Source organism: Helicoverpa zea, chromosome 19 (genome assembly GCF_022581195.2).
Source record: "Helicoverpa zea isolate HzStark_Cry1AcR chromosome 19, ilHelZeax1.1, whole genome shotgun sequence".
NCBI lineage: Eukaryota > Metazoa > Arthropoda > Insecta > Lepidoptera > Noctuidae > Helicoverpa > Helicoverpa zea.
The window spans coordinates 10816336-10834045 of NC_061470.1; the positions used below are offsets into that span (position 1 = coordinate 10816336).

The 17710-nt window shown below is 35.3% G+C and overlaps 1 protein-coding gene across 7 annotated transcripts in view; it reads left to right on the top strand.

Annotated features, from left to right (window-relative positions):
- The window catches only part of LOC124639323 (homeobox protein cut), a 136564-nt gene that overhangs the window by 10703 nt on the left and 108151 nt on the right, over positions 1-17710 (top strand). For 6 of the 7 annotated variants that reach the window (XM_047176619.1, XM_047176620.1, XM_047176621.1 and 3 more), the window contains exon 2: positions 6346-6656. In XM_047176619.1, coding sequence (XP_047032575.1) covers positions 6534-6656 — 123 coding nt within the window. In that variant the 5' untranslated portion in view covers positions 6346-6533. Of the gene's footprint in view, positions 1-6345; positions 6657-17710 lie in introns of those variants that run through there. The other variant, XM_047176624.1, reaches the window with a different exon arrangement.

Sequence of the window (17710 nt, forward strand, 5' to 3'; positions counted from 1 at the left end):
AATCCCAAATGAATTTTAAATTAACCAATAACTATGCCCCAGTGTATATTTAGTATAGTAATTATTTTAGTTTTTTGTTCATTTCGGGGAAGTGTAAATTATTTGGGCCACTTTAAATGGGTTGTTTTGTCAGTAACTTAAAAAATAGTTTTCGGGGCAAAATGTTACAGTTTTAGACAGAGTTACTTCTAAAATCTGCCTAGGCTTTTGCCAACTGTGTTGGAGTCGGCTTCCAGTCATAAGTTGATGCAGCTCTATCTGAACCTTCCGTTACCGAAGCAACCTAATATCCCTTGGTAAGGCTTCCTGGCTTTTGATAACATGTAACGACTACCAAAGATGGAAAATATCAGCTTGGAGTCCTGGACCCACAATTCAACAAGCACGTAGAGACCCTCTTACTTGGATAAGTATTTTTAAGAATTTCATTTCGTGAAAACAGAACAACATTTTTAAAAAAATATTTTCAAAAGATTTTAGGTAGCAAATTCTGAGCTGAACCGTGTAGTGTCAAGTCGTCTACCAGACTCAATGTGCTGAATGTGCCTAATCCGACTAGCTCTAATCTCGATCGATCACTATGTACGAGCGACGTCGGGTAACGCGATAGTCGCGCGACTATCAAGCTGATTGGTGCACTCGTTTACACAAGTCTTAGGAGATACAAAAAACATTAAAAAAAAAAAATTAACGGTTTTTGGGCTTTGACATCCATTTTGCTTTTATATGAAAAAAACTTTGAAGAGGATGATTTTATATAAAAAAGCCTTGTCTCATTAGTTAATGTTACTTTGCAAATACACTAAGTTTTTCCTCAATTTCAATTCTCGTTACCTATAGTTACTGATAGATATCTCGACTCCATTATACAGCAATGTCCCCGCAATGTTTCAACCATAATTTGACATGCTTCAATGTCTACCCGAACAATTTATTGCACAAAATAGATTTGCCAAGCAAAACTTTGTGAGCCAATAAATTCAACAAACTGTGCAGATTAGTGCATTGTCTATATTTAAACTTGATAACTTAAAAGTCTGGCTGTCATTTGGACATCTTTGGCAGTAGTCAGAAGCCAGTAAGACTGACAACCAGCCTTAACAAGGTATTGGGTTGATCGAGTAACTGGGTTGAGGAGGTCAGATGGGGCCGTCGCTCCTTGTAAAACACTGGTACTCAGCTGCATGCGGTTAGACTGGAAGCCGACTCCAACATAGTTGGGAAAAGGCTAGGCAGAACTTAAAAGTTGGATGTTTCCCGCGATTCAACGGCGGCCATATTAAATTTTACCACTCTCGCCAAGGAGAGGTCGTTTTGCATACAAATGTGTTGGTAAGCCATTGGAAATGCAATAATGCACTGCACATTACTCATATTAAATTAATTACCTGTTCGAATACGCGATACTTTTTGTAATTAATGTAACTTGGTGACAGCTTCTTGCTACAGACTTATTAGTTTTATATTCGATTTTTTATGGGTTGTTTTAAAAGTCTGGTACAGTAAACTGCACATTAGTGGTAACTGTCATGCACCTTAACTCAATAGTAATAAGTACGATTTTCCTATAAAACTATTACCACTGACCTGAAGTTGACTGTACAATTATTTTAGTGTGTTCTATATGTTAATATATTGTTTAATAAATTATCGATAGTCAAAGCTTGTCTTTCAGAAATTAATATTGATCTATAACACTTGTTCACACAACGATACATTTTTTATACTTGACTCATTCATGACAATGCTATTTTTCTCGCCATTCAACAGTCCCCAGTAATTGTTGCTAATTATTAATTCCGATAGATTACACCTATTAGTGCATGTCGGTCGGTTTGTCTGGTTTATTCTCTTGAACGAACCTCACTTACGAATATTGGAAAATACTGAAAAAATGGTGGTAGAGATTTTCATTTTTTGAGATGATAACATCTTAAACTAAAAGTTAATGTAATGTTATGTGTGATTTGGTCCAGCTATACACGTGTTTGTATGAAGGAAATGTCTACTTACATAATATACATGAAGGAAATGTCTACACACTAATAATAAATAAATAATGTTAATAAATGACGACCAAAACAAGTTAAACAAACAGTCCTTTTTAACCTATAAACGGTAACCGTACCATCACTTCGACACATTACGATCACAACCAGACCTTTCTGTGACACAAAATATTTATACTTTCATACAATTATAATAAAGAAAACTATAACAATAACATAATGTCGATAAAAAAAGAAATTTCACCACCTGCCCCTGTCACACGCGACTCGATACAACCGTATCGATAATCGACCATTTAATAATCGAATGGCGCGTCACTATCGTGATAGTACGACGTTAAAAAGTGATGTACCTTATCGCAAGTAAAATTGAAATTGATCATTTTATAGAATTAATGTTTATTGGAGTGATAACCGTTATTTGTCGCACGGTCAAGTAATTCGAGTGAAATTATATATATTTTTTGTCGAAGAAATACACGGTTTGGTGTTAGAGCGCCGTTTTATGTCTGAAATAATAGGCTTTAATTAACATTTTGTTAGCGTATTGATTAACATTATGTTAAGAAAAGTTTGAGTAGTCGTAAACACGCTACTTTATATTTTAGAGTTTCGATATCAAGATCTTATATGTATGTAGTAAAATCACTATATCGACAGTGCATTCACTTCACTACAAACTACATCACTGCAATCGAACAAACGCTCAAAAAACGCAACTTCATTCAATAAAAGAACACTCGGTTTAAACCAATACGACAAAAGGGCACTTAGCACACGTTCGGAAACCGCTCCGCTTAAAAAAGCTAAAACAAAACGCATCAATCAAAGAACAGAAATGAAATAATCGAATTGCAGAACGTCGAGCGTAGTTCAAAGAGCACGGCCGAAGACCGCAACAGATTTAAAAAAGTCAAAATAAAATAAAAAACAACTAAAATGGCCGAACATGACTAATATCTGGTACAAAGTTCGGTGTCGATATGAACAAAAGGAAACGGAAGGGGAAGGTATTTAGAAATGGAACGTTCAGACCAGTGGGAATTGATTCTTTTTGAAATTCGAAGTCATTTCGCGGGATTGTTTGGTCTAGCTTTGTTTTGTTTTCGAAAATGCTCATTTCGATTGCGTTTTGAAAGCATTTGAAGACCTTTTATTGAAGAATTATACTTTTTTAGCAAAACATGAAAGCTAAGAACCTACATCGATGGAATTAAATCCTGCAATATTTTTACCATACATACTACAAAATTCTAAATTCTCAAAAAAGAAAACCTCAGCTTTTCCTTCAAAAACCTTTGCATGTGAATAAATAATTAGGTTAGAAAGTTAGTGAAAAAAACGCCGAACTAAAAGGCATCGATTGAATGGCTACAAGCGAACTTTTCTGTCACGAACGATTTCGATGCACGATAGATTTTACTACCAGGTTCACTATCGACTGTTAGGGAGCCCAACTTTAATTTGCCACCTAAAAAGTTAAAGCCATGCGAAAATAGACCTTAACTCTAAACAATAGAGGTGGTAGCATATTCGAAGGGCGGCATTGTTTCCTTGTATAATATTTCTTCGGTGTATTTTAGATTTAGAATTTGAAGGTATTTTTTTTTTATTTACAACAGTGATAAAAATGTTTGCGGCCTGTAGTCGTCCGTTGTTGGAGTGTAGTCTTTGGTTAGTCGTAAAATAGTTTTAATGGTTTAGTAAATCATTATAATGATGCGCCTTACGTTGGTATAAAGGAAGAAAGTATTGTAGGAGCGATTCGTTAATAGATATTAAAATCTTTAATGACAGGAGTTTATCATTGAGACAGGTTACTTATGTGCGTTTCCTTCGTGACTGGCATGAAAAAAAAATCGATAAACTTTTTGTCTAGTCGATTCGATGTTTTAATCAGCGAATCGATTAAAATCGAACCGAGCCCATCACTAGTCAAGAAACGTTCAACAATTTTCAATTACCAATTTCCAAACAAGTACACGACACAAAGCACTTAGCGACACGACAAATTTACAATTCTAATTCACAGTTAATTTATATTATATGCCGACGTAGACATATTTTAGGATTTAGTCGAAAAATAAAGTTGTTAGCCATTGTTGTGGGGACGAGAACGGGCGGAGAACACGCGACTAAGATTACCATCGATGACAAACTAACAAACTCACCAATATCTATTGAATAATCTGATATTCTAATAAACCTGCCTTGTGCCTCGTGCCTTTGGCGAAGTTTTAACGAAAAAAAAGTTCACCTGTCAAACGGTTACACCTGACGTTCGATTTTTAAATTTCGACGTTTCAATTAACATATTTTTAACGGTCATATTGATTTGAAGTTCTTACCAGTATAAATAGTGTGGTTTCGTTTTCTTAGAAACAACGTCTTTATACTTGTTAAAGATTATATTCAGTCAATTAAAAAATAACATAGTCCATCTATTAACATTTGCTATAAACTGTCAGTATCGCTTTAAGTGACGCCTAGGTGTCAAAATTATGTCAGAGCCACAATCTACAATGAAATAGTTACTTTTCACTTTTAAATCTATTTTTTTACATAAACGTTAAGAATTGATGAGTGATTTTTTTTATCATAATTTCTTTGTTCAAAATTCTTAGAAAAACAAAAAAGTAATGACGCTCGAACGCCGTGGTGGGTCGAGCCATAGACGGGTGAAACCGCCCGTCATACCTAGTCGCAATATGTATAACAAATTAAACGATATGTAGGGGTTAGTAACGAGTGCTTATCTATAACATCTGACCTCCCCCACTAATGAATATTAACTAATTCCCAAGTAGATGCTTACAGCCATATATTTTGTGAATGTGACTCATTTAAAAGGAAATCTGTTAAACTTTGAGTAGGTTTATTGTTTTTACCTTGTCTTTGGAATTAATTGCAACGCTACTTATCGCTTTAACTATTTAGATTTCGAAATTAGGCTAAACATTAAAAAGATGCCTATTGTAATATAAACTTATATTCGCCAAAAATAAATGATATGTTATGAATGCAAATAAATGATATGAATATGAAGAAATATAATAATTTTATACCTAAGTCAATCAATCAGAATAAAACCTGCGTGCATCTCTATCTTACCGGCCATTATGAGCCGTAGACTATCTTCGCACCCACAGACAACTCCGCGTTTAGTTTCAACTAATTACAATCAACAATCGATTCCTACAATCGAGTAATCGATTCAACGCGTGTAGTTCGTGCGGCTTGTAATCCTGTTTGCATATCGGTAGCACGAAAGTCCTGCACTTATCATGTTTATTGATTGACACGCCAGTAATTCAACGTACCAACCCCACTGGATCAGTTTGGCGCGCAATTTCGGAGTTGTGGCGGGAAGATGGCGTTTGAAATAAGAATTTTAATAGAATGTGGTCTGAATTTTTTAATATAACATGTAAATAAATACATTTTTATTTAACACTAAATAGTAGACGGTCATTGAAATAATAAGTATTAATAAGAATTTAAGATAGATATCATAATTTACTGCTCTATAAAATTAATCTTTACAGTATTTTTTTCTTAAAGTTGTTGATCTGAAGAAATAATGTGTCAAAGTCAACGGCAAGAAAGGTTCTAAGACAGGAAATTATGTGTATTTCTCGCTACAGTTCTTACCTTAGGCCGACCCCACAAATTCACAGGTAGCAGTTTACGGCTCTTTGTTTGGGTGGCGATAAGTTTTTACATGTTTTATTATACTATTTAGTATTTACTATAACATGAACTGAACGAAAGAAACAAACTCCTTCGCGTAAAGAGGTTGCCAACCACTTTCTTGGTTTGAATTTAGAACGTTCAGGTTCGTTCTTTAAATGTTTGAATTTAAACTTTATTCGTTTTTGCGTGTTCTTTTTTTGATTGACAGAATTGAATAAGTCTATAAATAGTTTGAAATATAGTAGAAGTGTGTAACTCATAGTTTCGCAATGGTGGCGACAAGTTACCAGACATTCGCCCACGCAGTAACCTATTTCCTGAACCGACTATTACAACTTAAGTAGAATAGCAAACACGAGCTATAATTATCGTCCGAAGTCCGTCAAGCAATCTTTGTCCTTTGACCAATATTAACGACTTCGGTCATAGACAAACAATTCCATTTTCCATACTTTTCCTTCGTTCTCTTTCCCGATTGTTCTTTTTGATTCACGAAGCTGTCAATTTACTTTTTCGTAAGCTATCGCTTTGATCAAACTTCGCAACCAAATTAGTTTCGACACGAAAACCGAGTGGCCGATTGTCTACAGACAATAGAATCGATGTAAAACCTTCCCCTTTCAATCGCCTTTTTCTGTTTCAGGTTGAGCAGCGCAACAATAAGAAAGTAAAAGAAAGAACGTTCGACACGCAAGGGAACAATCGATTGAGTCAAGAATCGAATTCAAATATTTTTGAATATAGAATGTGTCGTGGTACCCGAGTGGTGCATAAATAGCGCGTGCCGTGGTGTTGGTGGGTCAGTATGTGCCGGGCGTGAGACTAGGACGGATGCACCCCACGGGCGCGGCCAGCCTGCCCGCCGCACCAGAGGCGGAGGTGCAAGCTATGCACTCGATGGACTGGCTCTTCAAGAAAGAGAGAATATATCTACTAGCGCAGTTCTGGCAACAGGTAACGTATCAGAGATTGAAGGGCCAATGGATCATAGAATCATAAAAATAAATCTATAATAAGCCATCAGTGGGTACTTAACTAAACAAAACACATTAAAACGATACAAAACCAAACCCAATTTTCAAATTACGAACATTAACCAACCCTCTAATAACGACAGGGTCACTTATACCCACACAACCCCAACTATTCTAAACAATTGAATACCGATAGCGATTAGACAATGTAGCAACAAAATCAATTAATAGTTGAACATTAGAGGCGCAATTAACCTGCGGAACCCACGGGTCGGGCGGACCATCGAGACGTGATTATTGTATTGTCTCGTATGGTAATTGTGATTGGTGTATTAGCAATTTCTGTGTACACCTGAGGTTAGTGTACCTTGCTTGTACGTACAGGCTTATTCTAAAACTGTTGGGGGATTTATTTCTACAAATATGTAAGTATATTGATTATAACTGATCAATAAGCGCGATTTGAGGTCATCACTAATAGAGATAGAAAGAAAGTAAAAAACTATTTTTTATTTAATTTTAATAAAAATTGAATTAGTGACGAGTCTTGCGCACCCCTAAAACGGCAAAAAAAAAAACAATTATAACAAAACAATAAAACAGTTCTAAGTATCAGATCTATTGCGATACAGATGCGTATCGTCAATAGTAAGGTCGCAGGAAGTTACGCCACAAAGGAAACACGTTGATGAGTCCAAATCATTACCTAGATATTGCTGTAAAAACTACCTACAATATTGAAAGATTAATCGTTCGTAATGGAACGTAATTATGGCTTATGTTAAGTCTTTAAGGATTTTATATCAATGGAAAAGTTTTACACTGTTATTTTTACAAATTAATAAATTAATAGACACACTTCAATGACAACATTCACCATTTAAGGGTTACATAAAAAAGAAATGCAAATTCAGTTTTCAAAAGCAAAAATCGAACGTTGCAATTCAAATTCCGAACAGAAATATCCTGTAGAACGTCAAGACAATATCATAGATAATGAGTTCTGATCTATGACACGGCATTGGCTATGTCAAACGCCATTCAATTATTGCACGTCGCATTATCGTCTAATGTGTGTAATATTGAATAATAACATCGATTCTGAATGTGACACACGTTTGAATTAACATGTAATATGGCGGCAGTGGAGGGTCAAAATGGCTTCTTGAAGAATGTTCAATCATTTGTTTTGTTGGTTGATATTGTGTTCGTATCTTTTCTGTTTTTGAGACTTGAATTATATGCTATAAATTACAATACTTACAGAGTGCTTAAAGGTAATAAAATCAATTCCGAATTCAAATATAAAACGTTCAATTAGGCATCTATTCTATTTTCAATTCAAAACAGTCACAAATAAAGAACAACCAATAAGAAAGCTTCCAATTTCAAATCCGAATTCTAGATAAACGACAAATTACGAACAATAGTACCACATAAACTGCTATGCAAAATAAATATTCATTCTCGTTCAAGGAACGAACCGATGCGTCCCAGTGATACTGGGCACATTTGAATGCACTAAAAGATACTATTGTTAGTAAGCCTTAACATTGATTAAAAACGTATTTACATATAAAATTTGCATAGTCCGTGCCTCGAATCGCACTTATCGATTAGACTTCGCAAGGACGTTTTGTTTTAATTTCATAGTTAATTTTATGATGTTTCGCTACTATTTTGCATATAAATATGCATTTTAAAGGTTCGGTCGCGTGTTTAAGTTTGTCACTGAATGCATGTATGTTGTGAGACTTTGGTTTACTTACTGTGTATTTTATTTAGAGTCGGTATCCATTTTTGTTGGAGAAAGAAACCTTTATTGAAAGAAAAATTTGCGTTTTAATTGGTTAATATTATATATTATATTATTGTAAAACAATGTTAATATTATTTACGATGATATTAAATATGTATCCATATCTAATAAAATCGTAATTTATACTCATTAATTAGTAAACTTAAGCAAAAACGACAAGTTATAGTGCAAAGCTACGCGTAGGTACTTTGCGTAACTTACATTAAAACGAATCGTAAAATAGCGAAAGTAAATAGATTTCTAATTAAAACAGTAATTAATATCATCATAAAAGTGCATTTCTTTTAATCCTTTTTGTTACTTGTAGAATAGTGTTGGGAAATAAAGTTCATACGTTTTTGCATGAAGATAATACAAATAAAAATGAATTCTACCCTATTATAAAAAGCAAAAAAAAAAACTATTTTTAGGTGCATCGGCCTAGAAGTCGGTGTCTAATGGATGTTACTAAGTTAATTTTGCCACCGACTTCTAGGCCGATGCACCTAAAAATAGTTTTTTTTTTGCTTTTTAGTGTTTTGGGAAGTCGGTTTAATTTTTTTGTAAAAAAGTTTTTTATTTAAAGCTTTTCAGTGATACGAATAGTTGTCACTATCCATACAAGTGAGAAGTTCTCATCAATACAAAGAATATAAGTCCAAATACGAGGTATTTTACATATTCAGTTGTCGAGTTCCCTCGACTTACTTTCTCTGGTCTCCATCATCAGGTCAGCTCCAAACCTTCACTGTTGCAAAGGTCTTGTCAATACAAATAATTTAAGCCCAAACACGAGGTAGTTTATATATTCAGTTGTCGAGTTCCCTCGACCCTCTCTGGTTTCCATCATCAGATCAGCTCCAAATCTTCACAGTTGAATAGTGCTTTTAGGCGTACACCTGAGTGTCAAGTTTTTACCCTATGTATGCCTACAACTTTCGAAGGTTGCCCTCGATTTCTCAGGGTTTCCATCATCAGATCCTGACCTGATGACTATGGGACCAACTGGCAGCTACTCCGAGTCGAACAAAAAAAGAATCACGTAAATCGGTCTATAAACCTCGGAGTAATCGATGTACATACATAGAAAAAAAAAAAAAAAAAAAAAACATACCGGCCGAATTGATAACCTCCTCCTTTTTGGGAAGTCGGTTAAAAAATAGAGAAGATTTTGTTCAATCTCTATCATCTGTTCAACTTTATTAATAACTGTGATGGGATGCAGTTCACATTGACTTAACTTTTCTACATGACCAATCAAATATAATACCACAAGCAATCAAGAGCACTCATTTAATTTTCAATTACTGCTTCTATCACATCACTAGTCAATCGCAGAGACGTCATTTGCAGTCATAAAACTTGTATAATCACTATCAAAACCAATAGCAATAAATGGAAAATAAACCACCCATCTTGATTGAACGAAAGAACGAATGAACATTCACTCATGACAGATTCGCTTGCGAGCTGTCATTTTTCGCGGCAACGGCTACTTTTTTTATTATCTTTTATAAGTTTTCTCGACGGCCAGGTACTCAAAGGAGGTTGTTAATAAAACTAACAATTAACATCAATAAAATCCTTGCGGCCTATAGCTTCGCATCATTTTATTGTCACTATAATTGAATAAGGTCGAGCGAGCTTCGATTCAATCGTTTTTATACCGTTTAGCGGTGTGAGTGGCAAAAAATAAGGATGTTGAGGACAGCGAGTTCTTGTAAAAAGCCTTCCATAGTCTAGACCACATTGTCTGTAGACTGTCGTTGTAAAAACTTACATTGACTGTCAGATTTCGTCCATTTAAGAGGACTTAGCTATTAATGCTTCGTTGAGTTTGAGCACGTATGTTCATTAGTATAATTCTTCAATTCAAAATTCCTCGTCTCTATAATTATTTGCATTACTGTCTTTATTTGATTTATTTTTTGTTCCAATCGCTAATAATGGATTCTTGGCAACTCATTAGTAGATAATAACGCGCATGCAAAAACTATTCATGGTAACGAAACACGCTGGCAGTTTCCAAAATAACTTTAAATTTAAAAATTAAACTTCGAACGTCGCCCGAACGTTAATTAGTGCTGGCCAAGGAACGTCACCGCAGACATTCGAATTTCGACGCCGTAATTAATCGACTCGATTCATCGGCCGATCGTATCGGTTTGGATCGTAAAAAGAGCATTTCCCTACGAGTCGCAAACGGAATGCAATCGGTTCCCACAGCCTTGATGCCCCGAAGAATTTGTCCCGTGTCCCGTTTAGAGCAAAAAATCGCGTGCTTTCCCATGCCTACGTCAGTTCTGGGTCGAATAGTGACGCCAGCAAGGACGTAGACTCCATAAAAATTAAAGACACGCTGCTTTCTTTTCTTTTAAGCAAATGAGCACTAAGCGTCCGGCGTTTATTTTTAGAAACTTTTTTACTCCAATTATCTCATTATCGTGCAAAAACCGAAAGCTTCAGTCTCCAAAAACGTGGAATCTTGTGGCGCGAATGCGACCCAGACAAAAACTGTAACCTGTATTTAAAAATCGATTGCAACCAAAAAATTGTCACTGACAAATGATTCGAACGCCTTGCGGTTGAAATTACGAATTCAAATCTTCGAATTTTGAACAAAAACCGCCATTAACCGACGGTTGTTACCTTTTTTCGGCTGTCGATGATTTTCGGGGCTAATCGTGTTTTTTGCCGATACGTTCGAGGCTAATCGATGCATCGGGTTCACTAATTCGATTTGTGCTCCTCCCCCTGCATCTATAAGTGGGCGTGACCTATCGATCCTCTAGCTCGATCATTACCATAGACTAATCAACTTCAACTTCAATCAGCAATCCCACGATTTCAAGATGCTTATTTTTTGTACTCGGAACATTAAATGCTGTTTTTCTTTGATGTCGGACATAATTTTCGGTAGCGCAAAATCGAACTTTAAAAACCGCGACCATAATCGAGCGAACCTCACGACGTAGCTCAATAATTTAATAAAAATACTAAGAAAAAAATAAAGAATCGATTGTGGTTGATGGCCCGCCGCACGAATCATCTGTGGAACATTCAAATCATCAAGCGCTGATGGTTTTTTAATGATATTTTTCACAATCGGCCCGATCATTGATGGTTATTAGGTATAGGCGAGTGCCCCGAGACATGAATGTTAAGACTCCGACACAGTTAACACCGTCTTACGAATGTTACTTACGCTAATCTGATCTTTAATGCGACTAGATAAAGGGCATAATCCTGTGTAAATGATCAGCTATTAGTGGTATTTCCATGTGGTCGTATAGTTCAGCTGTGGTGGGAACGTCTCCAAAGGCACGATGCGTCATACAAAATTATAAGAATTGTGAATGTCTTACAAAATAGAAAACTTATAGCGTGCTCTGTCGCCAGTTGTTTGTCTTTCGTTTTTACATCAATTGGAATAAAATCAACACTTTAATGCAACTAAACAGTATGCTTATTGAGAACAACTTTAGCTCTACGTGAGCTATTTGCTTATTTTTATTACTGTATATTTCATACTTGAATCAATAAAAACGCCCAGATGAATTCCGCATTCTTATAGACATTGGAACTTTGCACATCACTATTTGTTTAACCAAAAAGAACCATAGCAAAATCAATACACCATTTAAAATCGACTAAACTAAGGCACAATAGCGAACACGGGTAGCATCCCACCGGGCGGGAGTCGAGTGCTCATTATCATAATCTTAACCGCTTTCAACTGGTTTCGACTAATTTCCCGCTCGCCGCTCGCGTGTTTAGTCGACTCGCTAATGCACCGCACTAATGTTTGTAAACATACCTTTATGAATGAATGTATCGATGTTTGATTGGGCGCACGTCACTATTGATGGAGTGAATGAATTATTAGATTGCTTGTTTGATGAACGAGTTGCTAGTTTATGGTTTGATTTGAGTGAGAACAAATATTTTTTATTCATTGAATTTTAGAACAGAAAACATTATGTCAAGTAATAAATAAGACACTTATAATGATGATTAAATATTGATGGAGTAATTGAAGAATAGCAAAAACGATTAGCTGCCGATAATGTCAGTGTTAGCCGGTAATGAGCGCGGCTAATTGAACGGAGTGAGCTCTCAACCTTGAACTATCTGCCGGCGCTTTTGTGACGAATGAAAAATAACAGTTCGGTATGAAAATCACATAAACAACTTTGTTATGAAAAGTATAGCTCAGGTCTACAACCTCAAAACTATAACCTTTACTTACTTTACTCATTAAATAACGTCTCAACAATTAACTATAAAAACAAAGAATAATAAACAGTCTATGACAACAAACTTTAATAACATCATCACCACACTCAAACGTGGAACACAAAAATTTGAATATAGAATGCGTCTGCATTCCAAATTCAAAACAAACACGACACGAATCAAAGATTAATTTTGACGTACGCGTTCGAATTTAGAATACTTAGCCTTAGTGTTGTGTCGTCACTTAATTAATCGATTGCGTTAAATCGATGGTATAACCGATTTATTATGTATCGATAACGCATCGAGTTACAGATACAAATAGCTCGTGTAAGTGATTTACGATACCATTATAGTAAGCGACAGCTAAGCGATGTCGCACAAACTTAAAAGGTTAATTGGGTACTCCTTACGCCTAAAATAACCAATCGTAAAGTTTTATGTAGAGTGCCCAGATATCGAGTGGTGATAAATATGAAGCTAATGCATTATAATTTAGAGGATTTCATTAGAAATCGTATTAATGTCCGAACATATATCACGGGGAGGAAACGATGCTTGTAGATCGACATTTGAGAGACGAAAAACGTAACGAGAGATGTCAAAAAGAGTTTAACGTAAAATACTCTTAAAGTTTTCCATTAGAAGTCCTAGCATTTAGCGAATACCTCCTAGTTATCTAAGCGAGAACAATTTATACGTCGTTGGGTTAATTTTGCAAACATAAATGTACACTTCTCGAACACATTGCCAAGCAATTTTACACCTTAACATCAGAAAGATAAGACAGTGCAAAGGTACGAATATAGGAATAAGAAAAACTTGTAAAACTCCAACTGAAATGTCATTCATGTTTGATTGATTGCTATCGAACTGCAAAATGTTGCCATGTACAAAAAATCGCATGCTTGCAACAAAGGTTTATTGTTTGAAAGGAGATCCAACGAGGAGATTGCAAGTTTCTCGTAATACAGTTTATTGCACAATAATGTCAATAAATAGCAAGCAATGCTAGTAGCTGTTCGTGCATTAAATTTGAAACAGACAGTTTGATTTTCAAAATTAACGTTGGGATTTGAATGGTTGCCAGATTTTCAGGTGGAGAGATAGATGTTTCAATTATTGTAGCTGGTAGCATTTTGTTCATTCAATAGATTGGGATCTGAAGCACATGCAAGACAAATCGTGCAGCTCTTCATATTTTTATTCTACAGTATTCAACAGCTTCAGAACCATTATCATCATCAGCCTATTCCTTTTTGCTGTTGACCTATAGAACTATACATATATTGCACCTCAACTCCAGCCAGCTCTACAAATGACACATTTCTATACCAACTTCTTTAAATAGATTTACTAAAGAAATCGAAACAAGTCTTCCCACCACAAAACATGGCCGTCATGGATACTCATCCGCTGTATTTGCTGACGGTACGCGTAAAACTAGCCATTGTTTGATGTGTATCGCGGTTAGAATAACTCGCAGTATGTGAGAAATGACTTCATAACGCTGGACTGTAGCCTGAAATATATCTTAAAGATTAAGACCTTTAAAAGATCCAAAAGGAGAAAGGAGGAGACTAAAACCATTTGCCAATAATATGGATGGATTGTCTCATGAAAGCAGGTGCAGGAGCAGCATACCTGTGCGTGTAAATACAATATGCATATAAATTCACACACATAAACATGGTTCACCCACTTTCATAGGATAAAAAATCTATACAATTTTCAGAAAGACAAATAATCATACAGTCGTCCATATAAAAGTGTCGAGTCCATCCAACTTGACCAAAGTTCTGTGAAAGATCGAGCATGATACAGTTGTCATATGGAAGTAGGTATTATGGACGTTGCAATCTCAAGATAGCTCAGATTATAAAAAATTACACCACAAGTTTTCCCGTACAATTACCTAAATGACGAATAACTTGTATTCGAAGCACGTAACTAACGAATTGTTTATTCAGTTTTATGAAGTTTGTGTCATTTGGGTTTCCCCGGATACCTTGATCTGGCAAGCGCTGATGATTAACGCGATACAAAAATATAAATGGCTTGGTAAAATTTCTTGCTTATCATGATTGTGAAAATTGTTTATGTTTCGGACAATCTCTGAGGAAAAGTTTTATATGTTCGTCGTGTAAAGTTATCGTATTGCAGGTTGGTTTTTTTAGAATGTCCTGTTTAATTGCGACACGAGCGTGTATCCCAAGATAACATGAGGGAAATCACCCGTCACCACAAACAATAAAAATAAGAAACAAACGAATTTCATAATTCCCGCGCAATTTTTCACGGCGCCGCCATTGACGTGTCTCGGCAGCCGTTCGAAAATCGAAAACATTTCAAAATTAGAACACCCCCGCCCGTGTTCGAACTCTTTCAAAATACGCGCGGGAATCGAAAACAGCGATTAGTTTTAAATGTCGCCGTTCGAACTTTAAAAATATGTCGTATTCTTAATTTTAAATATAAACCGACGAACGCGTTCTATTTTGTCGCCACTTTACGATGTTTGTCAGTTTAATGATTTTCGTTACGAAACATTTCGAGATTGGTAATATTAAATTTATTTGCGCTTTTAACAATTTTTCTTTTTGTTTTTACGCCCGTGGGCGGGGTTTATTTTCATATATCGTTCGCTAGTGATGGGCGATTATCGTGACTAAGATATTAAGTCACAATGTTGAAGTTTTTTAATGATCGTGTTGAGCTTACTAGATTTTATCGTTCCATAACATAACTTTCTTATTGTCTTGTTCCCAAAATTAAAAATTCCTTTGAATACCGATTGCCCAATTTATCAAAACAGTATAATCAATGAGTCCTTTATAAATCCGTGTCCGTCTTCGTGTGTCCTTCAGTGCCGGACAGTTTGACATGACGGACGCTGGGATTTGTGTCCGGTGAGCCAGCAGCCGCGCCCCTGGGGACGATTGGACTGAAACCCCTGAAATTATCACAATACTAATAGACTTATTATTTATTTGTGACGTAATAATGTATTGTAGTATTGTTTCGTACAAAAATTGAGTGAAAATGTCCTCTTGTATTGTGGTCTACCAATTTCTTCACGATGAGCTAAGATTGAAGGTTTTGTGTATTGAAAAAAGAAGTGATATTTTCTTTACCTAAGCCATCGCCCATCTTGTTAAAAATATAATATCGGAAAACACCTCATTAAAATTCAACGCCTAAATATTATAATCCAAATTTCAAATTTTATACATAAACCTACTTTAATCATCATAAATATTTAATTTATAAAGCCATAAAAATCGATAAAATATATTTTATTTAATTATGTACAAATCCAGTTTAGTTTTTATTATGTTCCAATGATATGTTTATTGCTTTATTGATTATTCAAATATTATGCTCTATGGTAACGCGTAAGACTAGTCGCGTAAGATCTTATCACGTCGAAGCGATATAACGCAAAATATTAATAGAATAAGAATTTAATTCTAAATTGCTTAAAAAATTATGTCATTTTTCAAATTCCGAACAGCAATTTGAATACCGAATGTCTGGTTCACGGCCATTCATCTAGTTGTAAGAAAATTTAAACGGAACACTCCATTTCACTCATCTTCAATGGCGACAACAATGTCTAAGCTACTCTACGAACACGTGTAACGCTATAAAAAAAATAATCTCTAACATTCCGTAAAATGGAGCGGTGTTGTAACCGATTTTGTAACGGCCACGAAAATAAATTCGGTTTTTATGACATTAATTTCTTTTACAAAGTAATGTTTAAATGGAATAGTCTGAAAATACAGTACATTGTGTTTTGTTTCATTGACACTCACCCACTTGGCAGCTCTTTTCAGTGGAGTGACGCTCTTACTTACAAAAACATTGGAGTTTTTCATATTTTCCCTGATGTATTTGTTTACCAATGTACCTAATTGAGAGAATTTACGAAGAAAGCTGTGACCTACAGAATGAAGTGTTAAACAAATTAATTCGAAGAAAAAATAACGGAGGTATTAAGTTATTATCGATACCGTACCTTTTGTAATTTACTGTATTGTTTGTTTACCTAACGCGTACGTAGTAACAATTAAACTTAGTCAATAATTAATAAACGTATTTAACCGCAATTTGTTAATTACTAATAACTCCCAAAGAGCAATTCCAATTAATTGCCATATTTACTCAAATAATAAACATAAAAAAATTACTCGTTCTTAATAATGATTAATTAAAATGTGAATGTCGAAGCAAAGCGATGTCTCGTGCAAATATCGGCGTTTATTGCTTTTCCGAATGTGAAAACCATGTCAAATGACGTCACAGACACTTCTCAATACGAATGGGACATAAGCAATAACACGAAATGAAAACGTTAAAAGAAATAAAAGAACGTTCTAATTTTAAAATCGTAACGATATCCCCCTCGTGGTTCGATGGAGTTCGATTTTTGAATGCCGTTTCGTTCGGAAATAGCGCGCGACAGCTGAGAGACGACATCGGACTGTTTTTTATTACCTCCTTCGTGTTTATGAGCACTTTATGAGTTTTTATAGATTTTATTTTTCTAATCCAATGAAAGTCACACCGGGTTCGTGATCGGATACATTCTGAACGTCAGGAAATTTACGACGGAGACCTGTTCGCACGTTATTTATTGAAGAGTTTAACGAATGACACTTTTTCTGGGAACTCGCCTATTGAAATTGTAAAATGCTGGATAGCTGACTAACAGTGCATGCATCGTTTTTATGAAAATAAGAGCAAGCAACTAAATATGTATGAAATGTTATGGGCAGCATGCACGGTGTTAATATCCCGAAGCCCCCTGACCACATGCTTTGCAATAAATACGCGACGGTATCGACAGATCTCAGATATAAACGGTGATATGCAATCCCGACCAACCGTGGTTATTATGACATAAAATTGTACAAGACTCCGGTTTCAAATTAGTTTAATTTAAATAAAGACTCCCTTTTGATTAGATCATTGAATAGCCCGATCGATAAAATAAG